Here is a 19,074-nt window from a genome sequence, read left to right as displayed (position 1 = left end):
CTTTCTAAATCGACCAAGAGCTCTCATATGCAGCAGAAGGCCCCTGAAGCTATCATTGTAATGTGATATCTGCTCATAAATGTCAATATACGAATTTTAAAGGTATTAAAGCTGCTGTTTAGTCATAGTAAAATAACCTAATACCTTCCTCACCTCCGTTACAGACAGCAATACAGTTAAATGTGAGCAATTCAGTTCAGGCCTTTCTGCAAAAGACAGCTAAGCAGAAACCTCACTAACTGCAGGCCAGCACATAATTCCACCACAAATGCAAGTAAAACAAGCAGGGATACCATGAAACTTGCTCTGTGAGATCCACCCACCCAGTCACTCGAGAACATTCAGACCCTTTCTCTGGGCAGGCTTGAAGAGACCACAGGGTCAGCATGCAAAGTCTTCCCTCTCTTTGGCATGGGTAAGCACGAAAACTGCTCCCAGCCAGTTCTAAGGCAAAAGAAAGGATCTCTTTTGATTAAAACACATAACTACTCTGTCTTCAGAGGTTTAGATTGTACATCTGTCATGTATTTCTGGGTGGCTGGGAATAAATTACACCAGTTCCCCACAGTACTTCCCTCCAACCTCCTCACCCTGAAGTAAAGCACAGTGGATAACTTGAGTATCAGAGAAGCACATGAGAGTTCCACTTCCTTCTGTGTTTGTACAGGAGATTACCATGCAACTGAAACTGAGGTTTAACAAATGCTGCGGAATCTGAAACTTCAAGTACTTCAGGAATGTCTGTTGTAGCTGCTGAAGGAATATCCAGGATATTATCTCAAAAAAATCCAAGCGTTAATTAGAGAAAAGATACTTGGATTTACAACAGGTTGAGATTTAAACACAAGATTCACAGCCAGACTAAATTCTACTAGCTGAATTTACAGAGAGGAAGAAGCAATACAACAACACAGGTAGGAAGAATAAATAAATAAATACCAAACAGGTTTGATGGGAAAGGATACTTTACAGAGAAGCACACATTTGAAAAAAACAGTTTGAACGTCAGGCACTTAACTACAACCCTTATCAACATCATCAAAAAGCTAAAGTACCTCTATAATTCTCACCTGACAAACAGTAACCTAGATTAAATGCATTCACTATAGATGTATAATCTACCTGAACAGGAAAGACCCCAGTGCTTTTGCTGAAGCACAGTGAAGAGACACAAGGCACTGACTGCTTTTCACACTGATAGATTTATTTCTGCAAAACTTCTGAGGGATTTGATTGAGAAAAACTGCCTCATGTAAGTTCCCATATTTCATATAAGAGTGCCGAGAATCCTAACTTAAAGCAAGCTCATTCACCTCTTGGTACATGCAAAAACACTTACTTAAGAGGTTATTTTGAGAAAATGGATGCTTCCCTTCCATGATGGGCAAGTGGGGTTTCATACAACTTTTATACATTGACTTCCAAAGGCATCTTCACTTCTACTACATATCCCACAAAGAACATGGACTGCAAGAGCTGCTACATGCATGGTACAGAGTGGGGTCAACCTGTCCAATCTCAGCTGTTCAGAAAAACATAAAAGTGAGACATTCATCGGAAGTTCCCATTTTACCTAAGAGGCAAAGACTCAGGTAAAGAGCAATTTATCTCATCCTGTGGTAGTTATCTCCAGAGGCCATTCCTCTGTCCTATTTCTCTCCACTGAGTCCAAGAGCACACAGCTCAGATCAGACAACAAAAGGACAGTAAGCAGCCCACCTACTTAAGCACTTTCAAAAGTACCATCCAAGCCCACTGCACAGAAACAAGCTGTAAATTACTGAGCATCTGTACGCAAAAGCAGCTCTCACTACAAAATGCATTTTTCACCCATCAGGCCACCATAACATAACTGGAGATACAGAGCACTATCAGTTTTTTGGGAAACACAAAACAAATTTAATTAGGGCTTCCAGTCAGCAAATACCTCATCATTATTTGCAAACTCTGCTGCACCAGCTCCCCCAAGAATTACTTTCATCATTGCAGTCACTCATGGTAGTGGACTACAGCTAAGGGCTCACCAGCATTTAGATTTTACTTCTGTACGTGTATTTTCTTTCTTTCTATCTGTAAGGGTTTATCACTCAGTTACAAGTGCTCCCCCTCGACAACAACCTTGTAAGACAGGTATAGCTGTGCTTCCTTTTAAGTTTTCAACCTTAAACTTAGGTTTCCCTTTAGGAATTACAAAAATAAAGAAAAATAATGAACCAAAATAATACTGGGGGATCCCTGACTCTAAGATACATAAACCCAAGCAGGGCATAGAATACTTTATGATAACACATTAAAACCCATAGACATTAAGCTTTTCTTTTCTGCATTTGAAAACAAAACAACCCAATACCATCAGACAGCTCAAAGTTTAGGGAGCAGTTTTGAAACAGGTTTATTTTGTTTTGAGCTTTGAGTTTAAATTAGAATCATGAACTCTTGCCCACTGTCATTCCCTACAGCTACTCTCTCTCAATCCTGTGAAGAAGCTCTTGAAACTGAGAGAGTTTAACTGAAATTGTCATATTTTAAGACTTCAAGTATTTTTAACAGTGCCAGTCCCAGGGCACATCAGCTTTGAGGTAAACCAGCCAGAGTAAACTATTGCCTTGGTAGTCCACAGGAAGTTAATAAAACAGATTTGATGCAACTGATTATTTTGAGCTGCCACCACTCTTTTACCTACCTAAGTAACATTTTCCCATTTCACCTCTGTCCTCTGGTGAAGTTTCCAGGTGCAGAACTACAGCCAACAAGTCCATACTATGGACTTGTACAACATTAGAAGACGGCGACCCAAATATTTACACATAAAACCTGCACAACTTTCAAAGCCCTAAAATATCCTGTGAAACTAAGGTGAACTCCATGGACAGACAAACTGAAAGGAAAAGCCATTTTGGGAGATAAGTAGTCAAGGAAGAAGCAGAGGGATGTCACGGATGGACGTGTGGACCTGCATTTCCATGTGCAGGGACTAGAAGGAAAACCTTCAGGAGCAGGTACAGAGTGCAGCAGCACCACACCATCAAAGCTGCAAATCTACGGTGCCCAGAGGGATCTTTTAGGACTTTCTCAACCAGGGTGGTGAGAAGATCAGTAAGCAACTGGACCCCACCAGGAGCCCCAGAGCCAGGGAGCTATTGGGGTGCTCAAGGCACACAGGGGCAGGGGAGGAAGCAGACAAATGTCCATGGCACACCACCAACAGCCCCATCCTGACTGCAGCCCACAGCAGACCTTCTCCAGGGGTAGCACTACCTTGGCTCCAGGAAGAGAGTGGCCACAGCTCATGTGGCTCCTTCAGCCACAGGCATAAAGCCATGAGTCACCGCAATCCCTGCACGGAGAGCAGCTGTTATCAATGCACCACGGGACAGCTCCAAAGGGAGGTGACAGAGACATACTAGATAAGCCCTACAATACCAGTATAACTGCATCCATGTTAGGAGTTTTACCACGTTAGCTGTTTTATTGCTAGACGGGCCAATCAAGACATGTTGGCACCTGCAGTGTCCTATTTGTACAGTGATAATGACAGCCACAGTGCCAGAGCAACCCGGGGAGGTGCGGCTCCGGTGGGAAAGAAGCATTTTGCCAGCAGTGTGAAGCAATCTCCCCCAAAAGGCATCTCTTATTCTGGCACATGGTCGCAACACAGCCAGGCAGGCTAAGGGAAGTCTCCTCAGCCTGGACCATGCTGAAATCAGCACAAAAACTTGACAATGAACATTCCCCTGGTGTGCATAAACCCAAAGCCTGGCTGACTAGTGAACTGCCATGGCTAAAAGCTAATCTCTTTCATAATATATGCATTTTTAATATAAATTATTTGTGCTAATATGTTGCTACTAACAACTAAGGTGTCCCTTCCTTTTTCTTATATTAAGCACTTCCCTGACTCCACTCTTTTTCTTCCCCACAACTACGAACAGTCTTCTCATTCATTCTCTACATTTGAGCCATATTCTCCTTCTTCATCTTCTGATTTCCTCTGTAAATTCACCTTCAGTAGAATGCTTCTCTCTGAACAGTGCTACTATCTCTTCCTAACTCCAAATCTTCCTGTAGATTTCATCCTTCACTTGCAACTATGATGCAAGGTCAAGCAGGAGGCCATAGAAGAACCTTTGGGAGATGTCAACACCCTTCATGCCCACACAGTTGAGCTGCACAGGGCAGAGACAGAACTTAGTTGCACCAATTTCTAAGTGAAGTGGAGAGAAGCCTACTCCATCCATACCTCTGCCTGATCTTTATGTGCCTCAAAAGGGCAAATCCTCTAAAAGGCTGAGCATCTCCACTCCCCAGTCCCTGTGATTTCATCCTCCTTTAGTGCTGCTTTTCACAGATTTCCCAATCAGCAGCAAATTAAAACCAACACCACTGAGGTCAATTTGTGATTATTCATTACACTCAGAACAGCAGATTTCACTCTGCTGCAGGACAGCAAAGCCTGGGAGAGCAGGGGAGTGCTTTGCCAGCAATACTATCAAGTCTCCAGTCAGTATTTGCTCCTCTTACAAAAAGCTAATCTGTCCTTTTTCTAACACTGAAATAGATACCACGCGAGTTAGGACTACAGGCCACCTTGGAGGAGATACCACCAAACCTTGCTCAGGACACGACAGAGGACCAGGAATGAGGCTTAGGTGCAGGTATCATGAGCTTCATAACACAGTATTGGCCATTCTGCAGTACTTCACAGCTTGTAATTAGTGTTGTATATTTTGTGCCTCTGTGAAAGTGTTTCATAATGCATCCAAGGGAAAAATACACTTTGGAAATAATATTGAGATGCAATGTCAAAATCCCCAGGTCCTCTATAATGAAAGCTGCCTCAAGGTTCCCAAGAGGTATGCACAATTTGGGTTTTTTTCCTCCTCCTTCCCATAGCTGTCTGATTTTAGAGCAAACAGTATCGTTTCTTGAGCCTGTGCTAACCTGAGAAATAATCAGGGACCCATAATGTTACAAACATAAAATACTTGATATTCTTGTCCAAAGCTATGAGATCCCCTCCCAAATCCACCTCTCATTCAAGCAAGCTGAATTCTTTCCGCCACTTTCTGTGGGCTGAGACCTAAAGTAACAATGCAGATAAGGATCTTACCGTAACTTTGACTACAGTCAAGCTCACATTGTGCAAGTCAACACTACTGAGCTTAAATATCAACATCATCCAAAGCCTGGTGGAGCCAGAGTAGACAGAAACACAAAATGGAAAAAACAAAAATACCACTTTTCTCCACAGAAAACAGATCTCAGAAGGGTAGGTATACAACGTACTGGGCTACAATCGCTCTTGCAACAGCAAGTACCACTTGAAAAGATGACTAGAACATAATGTGTATATAAACACATGCTAGACCACATGAGAAATAGCTAGCATTCTAGTCAAAAAATTTATACTAAAAAATGTATATGCTGAAGGCAAGGAAATGCAAAGGGTGAGCACCTCTTACAATGCTGCATTGCCTTTGGGGACGTTCCTCTACATCATTCCCTTGGGTGGGAGGTGCAGACCTGCCATCATCACAGAGACCAAAAGAAGGATTTCGGCATGCCATCAAGCCAAGGCTCTGGTGCTTGGAAGTTGACAACATGTTACCAAACTACATGACATTGCTAGGAGAGAAAAAAAATTAAGTAAGGAATGGAAGGTGTACGTTCCTGGTTTTCTCCCTTCTTCACTATCCCAAAATGACTAAAAACCCCCACTCCAGGCCTTACAGATAAAGCTCACCTTCCTCATGCCTGGTGCAAGAAGAAGAGACCTTGATGGGAAAAACCATCGACCCATACAAACCCAGGGAAATGACCCCTATCATTGCCAAGGGGGAGAGAGCCCACACATGCAAAAAGCAAAGCAAGAGTACCAGATGATTTCAACTGAAATTTTATCCACACCAGTTGAAATACCTTCCTGTAGAAAGCTGAAAAAAAAAAATTCTACGAGTCAGAACAAAACTCTGGGCTGGATTTTGTTACATCCACCACCTCGAAGCCCTCCACACACCCTGGTCCCAGAGTGCTGGGTTCCTCTTCTAATTAGTTCAGAATAAGGAGTCCCTGCTCCAGGAGTTTGCAAAACCCCCACATTTTGCAAACAGACAGATGGGACTGGGGGAGGAAGAACAAGAGGGACATGTGGTAACCCACAACTGGCACATTGCTTTCTTTTCTCTTTTTCCTTTTTTTTTTTTTTTCAATAAAAATAAATATCAGTAATCCCCACTGGCCACCTGCCTAGCTTTTGTATATTTAATTAAGAAGGATTTGGGTGACAGAGAACTGGTCAAAAGTTCAGCCAGTTTACAGGAGTACAGAAGAGTAAACATATAGCTGAAGGACCCAAAAAAATGCCAATATTCCAGCCGCCGCCTGGTCCTTCACAATTTCTAAAACAGCAAGGTGTCACTTTGCAACACAATCCACAAAAATCAGAGGAGTAAGGGAAGAAGCGCAATTCATACTACTTAAGAGAGCTGGTCTGGACCAGTTCCTGGCAGCCAGTGACCTCACTGATCGCCAGTACAGTTTGTCTTTATAGTGATAAGACTGGAATTGTATTCATGTTTAACAAAATCATTTGAATTCACAATGATGTCCCTTTAGCAGCAAGAGAAACAAAGGGGAGAGAGAGCGGAAAAAACACCCTTAACTGAGTTACTAGAGAATACCAAGAACTGTCCTATCTTCCTACCCCCCCAACACCGTCACCTTGTAAGACAGAAAGTCCATTAAGACAAAAATAGGGTATCCTTAGCGTGGGAAAACATTTAGCCAAGTTTTAATTTACTTTCAAATCAGCATTTAAACGATCACATCTTACATCACTTCCTTTTACAAGCCAGCAGTTAGACAATACACATCATTTACATGCACTTTTGGAAGGCTGCAACATAGATCAACAAAAGAAGCCTTCACTATGAATTAACTATTACAAGGCTCTTAGAAAGTCACTCCAGCCTTCGTTGAGGGCAATTAGGAGTATCATCCCTAATTCTCACCTTTATAATGTACTCCTGTTATGCCTCAGAACTCCCACAAATACACCCTTCCACCCAAGTCATTGCTGCCACAAGAGAATTACGATGTCTGTGACATATAACAGCACACTCACAATGGTTAAAGTGTTAGATGTCTTTAACAACAGTCACACAACAAAAGAGAAAGTGACTGAGCAAGTTAACATAGTTCAGTCTCAATAGCAAAATTACAAAGTTTTATGCCTCTATGAATGACCAGATGATAGAGATTTTAACATTTCTAAAGCATTAACCAATTCCCTTTCGGTCACAGGTAATTTTTGCATTAAAAAAATACCAAAAACCAGAAGGGAAGCAGACTCATAGTTCAGACCTTATCTTGAGACAAATTTCAGGAGCGTTCTCATTTGGTGCAAGCCAAATTTCATATTAAGCTTACTGCTGGATGCGGAAAACTAAAATCTTAACCGCAGCAACGCTAAAAATGCTTCTCCCACTACTTGCAAAAGATCAGAAAAAGCCCTTAAGGCAGCCGACCACTCGGTGAGCTGGCTACGAGTCCTAGTTACACGGGAGCGGGACCGGGCTGACTCCAGAGGGAAGGAGAGGGTCAGCACATCCGTGCGCCACCCCGGCCGCAGCAGAAGGCAGCGGCAGGCACGGAGAGCACCGGCCCGGCTGACAGCACCCCGCTCCGGGCCGGTGCCGGTGCCGCTGCCGGTGCCGCCCTGCCCGGCGGGGCACAGCGGGCGCGGGCCGCGGGCACAGGCGCGGCGCGGGCCGGCCCGCACACGCCGCCCGGCTCCCGCCAGCTGATACCGACCCACCCAAGGGAAATTTCTCCCTCCTAACGCCAGCACTGGCCTGGGACTCCTTAAAAGTGTCAGAAGGACCGACCCAGGGGGTCCTGCAGACGGTCCTTCCCGCCTCGGCTCGGAGCGAACGCTGCCGGCCGTGCTTGGCAGCGTTTAACCCTTTGCTTTCTCTCTAATCCAAGTGGTGCAACTTCCACGCCACCGTTCTCGGGTTCCGAACCAACTACGAAAGGGAAAATACCTCTCATTCCCCAGGATTTCCGAGCAGCACTAGAGAAGCTGTGCTAGGCAAAGGTTTCCCCAAACACCCCTTTCTTTTACCTACCCAGGGCTGGGGAACCTCCTTCCCCTCCCCCCCGCCCCCATTAATTCACCACTGTGTAACAAGCTGCTCTTGACACACAAGGCTTCTTCACACAGGAGAGGTGTGAGAAAGGTTATGGAGATAATAATAATATAAACTCTATAGAATTCGCAATCATAGAATCACAGAACTGTTCGGGTTGGAAGGGACCTTAAAGGCACCTTAAAGACCATCTAGTTCCAAGCCCCTGCCATGCACTTTCCACAGGTTGCTCAAAGCCCCATCCTTGAACACTTCCAGGGATGGAGCATCCACAAGTTCTCTGGACAACTTGTCCCTGTGCTTCACCACCCAGACACTAAAGGATTTCCTCCTAATATCTAATCTAAACCCACTCTCAGTTTAAAGACATTACCCCAATTCAAGCACAGCAACATAAAACTTAGTATTTTTACCACCTCACCACAGAGGTCCTAGGCCCACAGTAACACGCCACCTAAGCCAACGCATTTAATGCATAAAATGCAGCAGTAACTCCACTTGCATTTAGGTGCCAAACATCCAAGGGCTGCCCTCACATTTCATACATGCAAAAACATCTACACACCTACATACAGCTAAAGCAAAAGCTAAGGTAAAAGTAGCTACAGAAATATCGCTAGCCAGAAAGATGAGCTATTTCCAGCTAGCTCAGCTGAGGCAAAGAGGAGAGAAGCAGGACTATTTTCTGCTTGTCAACAGGTTGGCGCAGTCCCCTTCCCAGCGTCGCTGGCAGGCTGAGTCCCCAGCCAGGCAAACGACCTTCGGCATCATCGGCGGGTGTATGAGCTAGACAAAGAGATAACGTCATGCCCTCTCCCGCTCCCTCCGTGTCCTCCCCGCAGTGGCAGGTAGCCAGCCAATCCCGCTCCCGGGTGACATCATCGCTGATGCCTCTACACGAATGTGGAAGTACATCAAACTACATCTCGGAGCTCGGCTCCTCAAAAGCAACCCACAGCCCCACCCCCCAGCCCCTCGGGATGACAGACCGCTTAGAAGGGAAAGAAAACCATCCAGGAAGAGGGATTTCAAGAAGTGGTTGCTGGATAGGAGGAAAGCGGAAGGCAACAAGCAAACACAGTGTAAACACCTTTTTCCCTCGGTTATGCAGTTCCTATGAAACTCTAAACATCCACATTCAGTCATATCTTTGAATGTCCCTGGAGCATTTTTCCTAGCAAAAAAAAGGCGGCCAAGGAAAGTTAAATACTATTGCAACAACTACTTTTTTTTTTAGTAACTTCATTAGTTTAGAAAGAAAGACGTTCATCACAGCAAGGAAGTTTTTTGGTTTGGAATTATTTGTTTACATACAGCCCTGCTAGGTGTCCACATTATCAGTGTATGTACACAAATGTGGGCAAATGCCTAAGAAGCAGCAGTGCCAACCCAAACTTAAAACACCTGTCCATCCATTACTGTCTAGCAGGCTCTATAGCAGGAAAGGAGACTGCCTGTTGCTCCCCGTTATCACAGTGACAGCAATGCCCTCAGACGCCAGGTGTTCATTCAACTCTTCCAAGACAATAAATGCATGTGCTCAGTTTCATTTCTAATGCTGACTATTCTGGGAGAGCTCTACCTTACTTAAAGAAAACAAAATTTAAAATTTCGATTGTCGGGACTGTTAAACTAAGGAAAACCTTGCTCATTAACTCAAAAGCATTAACAAGTACACTGAGAAACAATGCACTGAATTGCAATAATTAACAGAAGAGTTTCAAGTCACACATTCACACCCAATTTTTTTTTTTAATAAGGGTTCAGATGATGCAAGCTCTGAGAGCAAACGATTACAGAAAAAAATTTGTGTCCTTTCAAATGGCAGAAAAAAATTAAATGGTCAAGATTGTGTCAAAGTGCAGCTTTTTACTCATCTTCCCCCTCTCCTGTGGCCTTTTGAGCCACATTCTTTTTTTCCAGCTTTATACCAACAGCAGCAGCCTGGCTATTCCAGCTCAAGTCTTAAAATGCAACTAATACACTGCGCAGGCAGACTAATTCTCCATCAGGAAGGCTGAGGTTCACGCCCTCAAAACAAACTGACATGTGTTTCATTTGCAGAAGAGGCACCAAAGCGTTTTATTTAGTTACTGGAGCTGCAAGCAGCAGTATCTTGCCATCAGGGAAGCTCACCAATTACACTCCCTTGTTTATAAGCAAAAAGAGAAACAAAACAACAACAAAAAAAAAAAAAAACAACCAAAAAAACAAACGAGCAGCTAAGCATCTTCATCTCTCTCCAAATGCATCTTGCATTTCTACAGTTTAAGGCTAGAGCCTTCAATCTTTAGCCAAGTATTAATTCTGTGCGAATAATTAGTCATCCTGGTAGCTAGCACTCACTGCAAAGTCATGCAAGCTCAAGATTTGTTTGTTCCACTGACTGCACACTAAAGGGGAAAAAAAGAAAAAGTAGGCTAGTTTCACACCCACATGGGCACTCTCTGATTTCTATTTTTTAAAGTCATACACTTGTCAAACAGGTTATTCTGGGAATTCTGATTTTCACAAAATAAGCTTCTCAGCTTCGGCCACTTATTATTGTCACTCTGCACCCCACATCTCTGCACAGCCCATCAGATGCACTTGCCCCTAACTCCATTGCTTCAACACTCTGAAGGCTTTCCAACAAGGAAACCGGGTGACAATTTTAATTAAGGCCAATGTCTTTGTCTAAAGTCACTGCAGCTGCAGCAACTTCCATAAGGATTTCCAGCAGCAAAGCTGAATAAGCCTGTGGACGTGTTTGTATAACCCAGCCAGACTCTGACAGCGTCCACTTGGTTTGGTCATTTCTCTGGAGGGAGCACAGAGAAGAAAAAGGACAATAAAGGTGTATTTCATCATTACAGGATGGCTACTTGGAAGAGTAATTTGTCCGCATCTGAGAAAGCAGAGGCCAAGAGGCTGACAAACTTGACAAGGCCGGCAACAATGACAAGGGCAACACTTCTACCACCCCTCACTGTTCCCGGTTGCCAGCGCGGGTGGCTCGCCTTCAGCCGTGCGCTCAGCCCGCCGCAGGCACCGGGTACCCTCTGGAAAATCGGCAACAATAAAAGGAGAAGAAATTCTGACACAAACCTTGTAGACTTGCCCGTACGTGCCATTGCCAACCACTTCCACCAGTTCAAAAATCCCAGCGGGGTCCTAGGGGGAGGAAGGGGCAGAGGGGGCGGGGGAGGAAAGGGGAGAAGAGAAGCGGGGTTACATTTTTGTTCAGGCGATGGCTGCTGGCAGAGCCCAGCCAGCGAACCCGGCTGCTGGCGGCGTGCAGCTGTTGCGCCCTGTTTTTCCACGCACATGCCAATACATGCAAACAAAGGAAAAGCAGCCCAGGGCCGCGGTCCCCCCGCCCGCCCCCGCGGGAGGGCTCCCCCCATGCGGCCGCGGCCCCCCGCGCCCCGGCACCGGCCCCGGGCCCGGCCGCTCCCACCCCACCGGCCCCGCAGCCCCGGCAAGGGGCGCGCCGGCCCCGGGGGGCCCCCGCCCCGGCCCCCGGCACTCACCCGCAGGGAGGAAAGGTCGATATCCACCAGACTTTTTGCAGGAGAATCGTTCGCCATTTTCCTGTCTCTTCTTTTTTTTTTCCTTTAAATATTTTTTCTTCTCTGTTAAATAATAGCGAGGCCGCTCCCCCCTCCCTGGAGCAGCTGTGATTGCGCGGAGCTCCGTTCCTCTCCTCCCTTCCGCCCTTCCCTTCTTCACTCCAGCCCCGCCGGGTTGAAACTCTTCAGCATTGGGAGGGGTTGGCGGGGGGGATGATGGATAGATAGATGGATGGTGGGAGGAGAAGGAGGGGGGAAAGGGAGGTGAAGGAAGGGAACGAGGAAGGAGAAGGGGTGCTGCGGTTTGTCCCTCGTCCGTCTCCCCGCGCTGCAGTGCGGGGCTGGATCCCCCCGAGGATCCCGGCCGGCCGGTCGGTGGGTGAGCGGGTGAGTCGGTGGGTGCCCGCGCGTCCCCGGCGGCAGCGGGCTCACACCATGTCGCGGCGGCGGCGGCAGGAGCGGCGCCGGTGCCGGCAGCCTCTGGCAGCCTCACGATGCGCCCCGCACCCGGGCATGGCACGGCACGGCTCGGCCCGGCCGGCGGCGCTCACGCCGGGAGCCGGCAGTGGCAGCCGCGGCCCCGCTCTCGCATGGGGGGGCGGCTCACGCCCAGCGCCGCGGCGGAGCCCCCGCCGCCTCGGAGCCCTTCCCGCGGCGCTGCCCTCGCATCAAACGGCGCCGGGCACCGGCGGGCAGGAGCTGCGCGTCCCGGCGGCGGCCGGGCAGGGGCGCGGGGCTGGAGCGGGGTGCTGCGAGCCAGACAAAGATAGCCGGGGAGGAGGAGGAGGAGGAGGAGGAGGAGGAAAAGGAGGAGGAGAAAATACACTGCGAGCGGAGAGAGAGAGAGAGAACAGCTCCCCCTTCCCTTCTCCAACAGGAAAAACCGGCGGAAACGCGCCCGCACCAGAGCACTGCTGGGTAAACTCGCGGGGCGAGAGAGAAAGAGAGAGGGAGACAGAGAGGGAGGGAGGGAGCGAGGGAGCGAGGGAGCGCGGGCGGGCGGGGAGTGAACCGGCCGCGCAGCCTGCCCGCCCCGCCGCCCAACAATAGCCCCACGGGACGGGGGCGACCCAGCGCTGCCCTTCCCCGCCGGCACCGGCGCTGGGCCCCGCCGGCCGCAGCCCCACGCGTGTCCCCACCGCCGGCTGCAGCGAGCGGCCCGCGCTGCCGCTGCCCCGCGCCCAGGGCAGGCACGGCGCCCTGCAGCCCCCGCCGCGCCTCTGCGGGACCGCGCGGTCGGTGTGGGTCTGTCACGGCTGGTGGTCAACCTGGGCTGGGCATATTTTCTCTTTTATCCCCGGTGAGATGACCAGTAAAATGTCACAGTTCCGCCGTGCCCAGAGACCCCAGGCCCACAGGAAAAACGTTCGTGTTCCATGAAGAGATCTCTACAGGAAGAGAGCGAAATCCTGGCCCACAGAACCAGACCCATCTCTCATATTTTAACACCTCAAATACTGACATGGCAGTCCCAGGCCCCCTTTACGCCCAGCAGAATCCTCCAGCAGAGTTTGAATCGTGAAAAAATCTTCATTAACCTCACTTGAGCAAGACGCATCAGGCAGTTACACACAGGTGTAAACCTTGGCAGGATTTGTTTCTCATTGAAGTTCTTTATCACACTGATACGGCAAAATTGTAACCTCTTTGCAAGAGGTCGAGTTGTTTCCTGTGGGAACCAGGGTTTTCCTCTCTCTTCTAATTTAACCACAAAATTACATATACATAGCTATAAGTATCACAGAAACATACTTTTGAAACAAAGCAAACCTGTTCAGCAGAAAGTGTAAGGATAAATTACCATAACAGTTTAATGGCATACTTCATTTTCACTTTAAATGTAGATACAAAGAAAGGAAACTCCAGCCTAGACCAGCTCACTTTTTTCTCTGTGTAGGAACCTATAGTCAGGAAAAGACAAATGATTTCCAATCGATTCAGTGCTGTGCCTGCCTGAGTGCATGCACAGGAGTAAGGTCAAGTCTAGAGATGCAGTAGGTTTTGAAAAGTGGATTTCCACAAAGATTTATTATCGTCAGCCTGGTTTGCATTACATGGCTTATTTAACTCAGCCTTTTTATGCGTAAGAGAAGCCTTGGTAGGTCAGATTCATTGCCCATCTGTCCTGGCGTCCATCTCCAGATGTAGCTAATGGTAAACACTGAGAGAAGATCACAGGGATACTTTACGATCCAGTAAGACTTCCCTGGGTTATTTTACCCGCTCTCTACAGCACAGGGAGTTCTTTAGCAGCATTTGGTGTCACTGCATTTCATTTTTTTTGATTATGTTTTCCTTCCATTAGATCGGCTGTTTATTTCATGGATTCATACGTGCTTCTGGCTCTTACAGTGTCCTCTCACAGAGAATTCCAAAGCTGAGCTAGTATGTGATGTGGAGACCACCTTTTGCTAGATTGGAAAAAAAAAAAGAAAAAAGAAAACAAAAACAAGCAAAAAAAAAAAAAAAACCCAAAAAACAAAAAACAACCCACCTGCTAGTTCCTGTTTTGGAAGAGACACCAATTGTTTCCTATTCATTTTCTTCTTTGTGTTCACTTTGTATAGATTTCCGGTGTGTTTTCCCCTCAGTTTTTGCCAGCTAGAAAATTCTGGTCCTTTTAGTGATACCGTGAATGGAACTCATTCCATATTTTTCCTTCATTGAACCATTTCTGCTTCTAATGCCTTCCTATTTCAGATGGGTAAACAGATTTCTGTATCATGTTCATGCTGGGTTCCCCATGCAGCATGATAGTGATGTCCTCATTTCTAGTCCTCTCCTGATCTTTCCTTTCTTCATTGTTGTTGAGTATGAATATGACATTTCTGTGGAACATGTCTATTATAACTCCAGAATCCCCTTCTGTAATGTTAATACTACCTCAGAGACTGTTGCTGTGTGTTTCTAGATGCTGAGAGATTTTCAAGCCCAAACTCTGAACTGAGTTTTCCAAACCGAGTATGTAACAACTTTCTTGTGCCTCTGAAAAGTACAGGCCAGGTTTTTTACAGGTGAGGATCTGTGCCCAAATACACATTTTTACCATCACACATCATTTCACCATACCTCTGATGTGGCTCCACCACAGTGTCTCCTCTCTGCTTTGAGCTTTTGTTTTATTACAGTGAGTTCAGTTCTTTGGTGTGTTTTAGTATTATACTAAAGACTGCTGAAGTGCTAGCAACAAGATGGTGAATTCTTGAAAGGTAAGTCATCCCCTGACTTTAGGGAAAAAATAGTTTTCATAAAGCAGTAAATGCCACAAGAAAGCTTCCTGCTAGTTCCCAGGATGAAGCACCACGACGCCTCACCTTCCTTTTCCTTCCTACTCAAGTGGAGGGATGAAAGGCTTGCTTTCTTGAGAAAGAAGCCTCTTTGGCTGCGGCCAAAACCACTCTGTTCACATGTTCATCATGCTCTTCATCAGCTCAGTGGACTTACCGAGTTTGAAAGTCTAAAGGTTAAAAGACCAAACCTAAGACCGCTGGAAGGAGTCTGTTTTAACTCTTCCTCATAATAAACCCAGCAATTCTCTCTAAAGGAAACAGAATGAGACAGCCATCAAAAATCATAATGAAGACTAGATGCAAGGAAAGGCATTTTCACCCCTGTGGATCATCACCTCACAGAGCACACAAGGTGTTTCTAATGACAAACCTCAGTAGAAGCATCAAAAAATCTGACTCCACTCCATCCATTTGGGAGGAAAGCAGGAGAAAGCTGGGTCCTCTGTGCTGCTTTCCATCACCCTCAGACACAATTGCACTCATTCCTGCTTACTGTGCTCATAGCAGTGAAGGGAACAGGGGAGTTGTAACTCCCTGAGCAGTTTCTGCATCCCTGAAAAAGGAGTCCTGAGCCCCCCTTCCTCTGGCCATTTATTCATGTTGAGTGGCATCTCATCCCTCGTGTGGGTATGAGCATTCCTACAGCTGTGTTGTGAGCCAGGACTCATAGCAAATCTAGCCCACAAAAGGAAAATAACTTTTAATGTTACTATTGATCAGTTCCCTGGGCTGGTTCATCACATGCCTTCTTGAGCAGTTGTGTTAACAAAAGGGAAGTGGAGGGGTCAGAAACTGAGTGGAGCACAGGAAGTGTGACCTTAGCATTGCCTCTTGGTTGTGGCTGTGGCTTAAGCCAATTTCAACTCTCAGTGGACCCATAGGGGTAAAACTAGAGAAACTTCCTTCCTTACTGGAAGAGGCACTGTGGGAGTAAATGGGAACCCAACATTTATGTTGTAGCCACTAAAGAAATTCCTTGCCCTCTATTTTTTTCAAGTTCTTTGAAATTGTCTTTGTTCTATAATTTTCCGCTTTTAATGTGCTGGGGCCCTAATCGCTGACCAGAGATGCAGAGGTCATCAACTGCACTAACTTTTTATGAGCTTAATCATCAACAGTATTCAAGGAGATGAGTAAAGAGACAGGAAGTTCTGAATTTTCATTTTGTTCTACTACTGATTCATCCCATAGCCCTGGGGCATCTCATTTCCTGCTTCCACTCCCGTTCTCTGTGTGGAAAATGGGAGTGATTTTGACCTCCTTTATAGCGTTGAAGTGTTAGACATGTGCCCCGTCATACTCTAGGGAAATGGTTCTCTCCTTGGTTGAAAAAAATCCCTGAGAGAGGCTCAAGCTAGGGTGATAAGTAACAGAGGACAGTAGCAGAGGATAGTGAGTGGGGCTGAGTGAGGCTTTGCATAGTCCAGCTCTCCTGCTGCAAGTGGGGTCGTGAGAGCAGAGGGAGGCTGGGAGACAGTTCTCCTCATGCTTTTTATTACAACACAAACTGGGAGCAGATCGGTTACAGACGGATGCCACACAATCAGCCTCCCTCCAGCTTAGGCTCCTCTCCTCCTCTGCTGTTTCCACCACCCCTATCTCACACCTCCATGTGAGAGCTGCTCTGCGTGATCGCTGCCGGCACACCCAGGTTACTGCATCCTTAATGTCATATGGGGTGGACATGTTTCTGCAGCTTTGGTTGCCCAGTTGCACACACACTGCTGCTGGTGACATCCCGCTGCTTCCCGCTCCTCAGGATACTGCTCTGTCTCCCAGAGAGATGAGTTTGCCTCATTCCAGCAAACAGCCAAGGCTCAGACACACAGCTGGAGCCCAGCTTGGGGACGCACATATAGATGTTGATGTAGGTGACATGAAGTTGCACAGGGCCAAAAAGGAGCAGCTTTCCACCAGTTGTATTCTTTGAGGCCATCAGTGCCCAGACCCTGGTTGGCTTCCCCCCCATTTTGGGGGCTGGATTGAAAGGACTCCTGAAACACAGGGTCTGTCTAAATATAGCAATCCCGCTAGTGCTGGAAGAGTGGCAAAGTGAGTCAGAGCCCTTTCCACAGCTGCTCGGTACCATGCAGGAAGGCACAGTACAGTCAGCACTGTCAGCACTTTGGAGGTGCCCACCTTTCTCCATCCTCTGCCAGGCTCCACATCTGTGCTGTTTTTTCAGCTGTGCTGGTATGGCTTCCCTGTATTGTGGTTTGGTCGCTAGGCTGATCTTAACAAAAAAGAATACATTATCTTTATTTTTTTGCAAGCTTTGCTTTACCTCTCATTAACACCCCGCTTTAAATGAGTGGTAGGCAGTTATGTGAGAGTGGGAATTTCTCAAGTTGTTATTGCACAGAGGTCTAGATACCACAAAACCATGTCCTGAAAGTCGTTTTGGGAAGAGTTACCTCAAATGGCACTGCAGTATAGCTTAAGGAAAAAGTTAACCTTAGTCCTATAATAATTAATATCCCACTTGTGCAGCACTGGAGCACCCAGCAGTTCTAACTTAATCCAGATCACAAATGAACATATGAAAATGTTCTTATGAAAATAACATAATACAATTTTTATGTAATTTTTAAATGCTAGTTGTGATGGAGAAAGATGGTACTTGGTCCATCTAGAGTCATAGGACATGAGAAGCTGGTGGCTCAAATGGTATGTAGTTTGCCAGGAAAACATGCTTCCAGAGAAATCTGTGAACAAATCTAAACCAGCACAGTGAAGTTCAGAAATTTGCATCACTCGGCTGGGGCATTTTGAATCTGACTCTGAACATGCCCACACAGGATTTGCATCCATGGAACCATAGCCTCTGCGAGAAGACTGCATCTGCACAGAAGGAAGGGTGATTTCATATTGCCACAGTCTTTCACTAACTCCACATCCCTAACTGATCTACCCAGACTGCACTCACAGTACAGTCCAGAGTCTTGTACTTCATATCAGACAGTTGTCAGTCCTGCAGCTAGACTTAAACCAGGCAACGATGCACAAACCTGGCATAAAAAATACTGTTGCATGCTTGGGCTAATTGAGAAGATTCCATGTATATTTTTGTACACTGCCCATGCTCTAGGGTTTTAACAAGCTAGCTGTTTCTGGGTCTGCTATCTGTCACACAAAGCACGCAATTACTGAGTGTGACTGGCTGTCACAGGCTATCTCTGCTTGTAGCTAAGCTGGCTTGTAGCTATCTTCCCATGACCCAAGTGTGACACTTATTTCACCTCTTATACAGGGCCCTGAGCCATATCTGTAGAGGCTATGAACAAACTGTTTTCCTCCCCATCTGAGTCAGAACTCCTCGGGGAGTATTGTCTCTCCTCACATTTGTCTTGATGTGCCTTATCTCACCCGAGGGCACCTGGGGATGCTCACCCAGAGTTTCTGGGATCTGTCTTCAGGAGAGAGACAACCTGCTTATGCCACATTTGTGCCCTGGAATAAGAACAGTTGCTTTGCCAACGTGATGGTGGTGTGGCTGTGCAGGCATTTACAGGCAGTGTTTGTGCAAGGATCTCCCAGGCCTTCCCAACAAAGCACATGGGCATGTATCCTGTGCTTTTCTTCCTGCTCCTTGGCTCCTGTCACTGCATTGTCCTTTACAAGAGCCACGTGATCAAACAGATAATTATTGAAAATAACACCCATTTTCAGATTTTATTTTGTTTTATCCAGCTGTTGTGTCCACAGTGTGGTGAAAACAGAAAGGCAATGAATGTGGAGGTAGTTGTGTTGTTCTTTCAGAGCCCTTCAGCTTACATAAACAGAATTCAAGTTGAGTCTGCAAGCCTGCCAGGCTTGTGAACAGATCAGTGGGGATCACTTTTCAAGAACTTGGGCCTCGTTTTGGCATGACCCTGAACATAGTCTTGATGTGCCATATAATGAGTCAGAAATGCCATGATGACGTGATGCAAATCACTGAACCTTTATGAACTTATTCTGTCAATTCAAGTGTGTTCAAACAATTCTGAGGGAGTCATTTTGTCACAGAACATCTAATGGAGAAGATACTGAAGTCAGTTTAAACTTGGTAAAAAAAGGCATAAAGCTAGCACAGAAATATTT

The 19,074-nt window shown here is 46.4% G+C and overlaps 1 protein-coding gene across 7 annotated transcripts in view; it reads right to left on the bottom strand.

Moving 5' to 3' along the window:
• MAP4K4 (mitogen-activated protein kinase kinase kinase kinase 4) overlaps positions 1-12,447 on the bottom strand; it is a 164,395-nt gene extending 151,948 nt beyond the window's left edge. For 4 of the 7 annotated variants that reach the window (XM_066176606.1, XM_066176607.1, XM_066176608.1 and 1 more), the window contains exons 1-2: positions 11,663-12,447; positions 11,238-11,303 (exon numbers count right to left, since the gene is read on the bottom strand). In XM_066176606.1, the coding sequence (XP_066032703.1) occupies positions 11,238-11,303; positions 11,663-11,719 (123 nt within the window). In that variant the 5' untranslated portion in view covers positions 11,720-12,447. The remainder of the gene's footprint in view (positions 1-11,237; positions 11,304-11,662) is intronic. The other 3 variants (XM_066176610.1, XM_066176612.1, XM_066176613.1) reach the window with 3 other exon arrangements.
• Positions 12,448-19,074: the final 6,627 nt, after the last annotated feature.

The sequence above is a fragment of the Chamaea fasciata genome, unplaced genomic scaffold (genome assembly GCF_029207755.1).
Source record: "Chamaea fasciata isolate MVZ Bird 193981 ecotype frontalis unplaced genomic scaffold, bChaFas1.0.hap1 SCAF_2, whole genome shotgun sequence".
In the NCBI taxonomy this organism is placed as follows: domain Eukaryota; kingdom Metazoa; phylum Chordata; class Aves; order Passeriformes; family Sylviidae; genus Chamaea; species Chamaea fasciata.
This window is presented reverse-complemented; position numbering and strand designations above follow the sequence as displayed.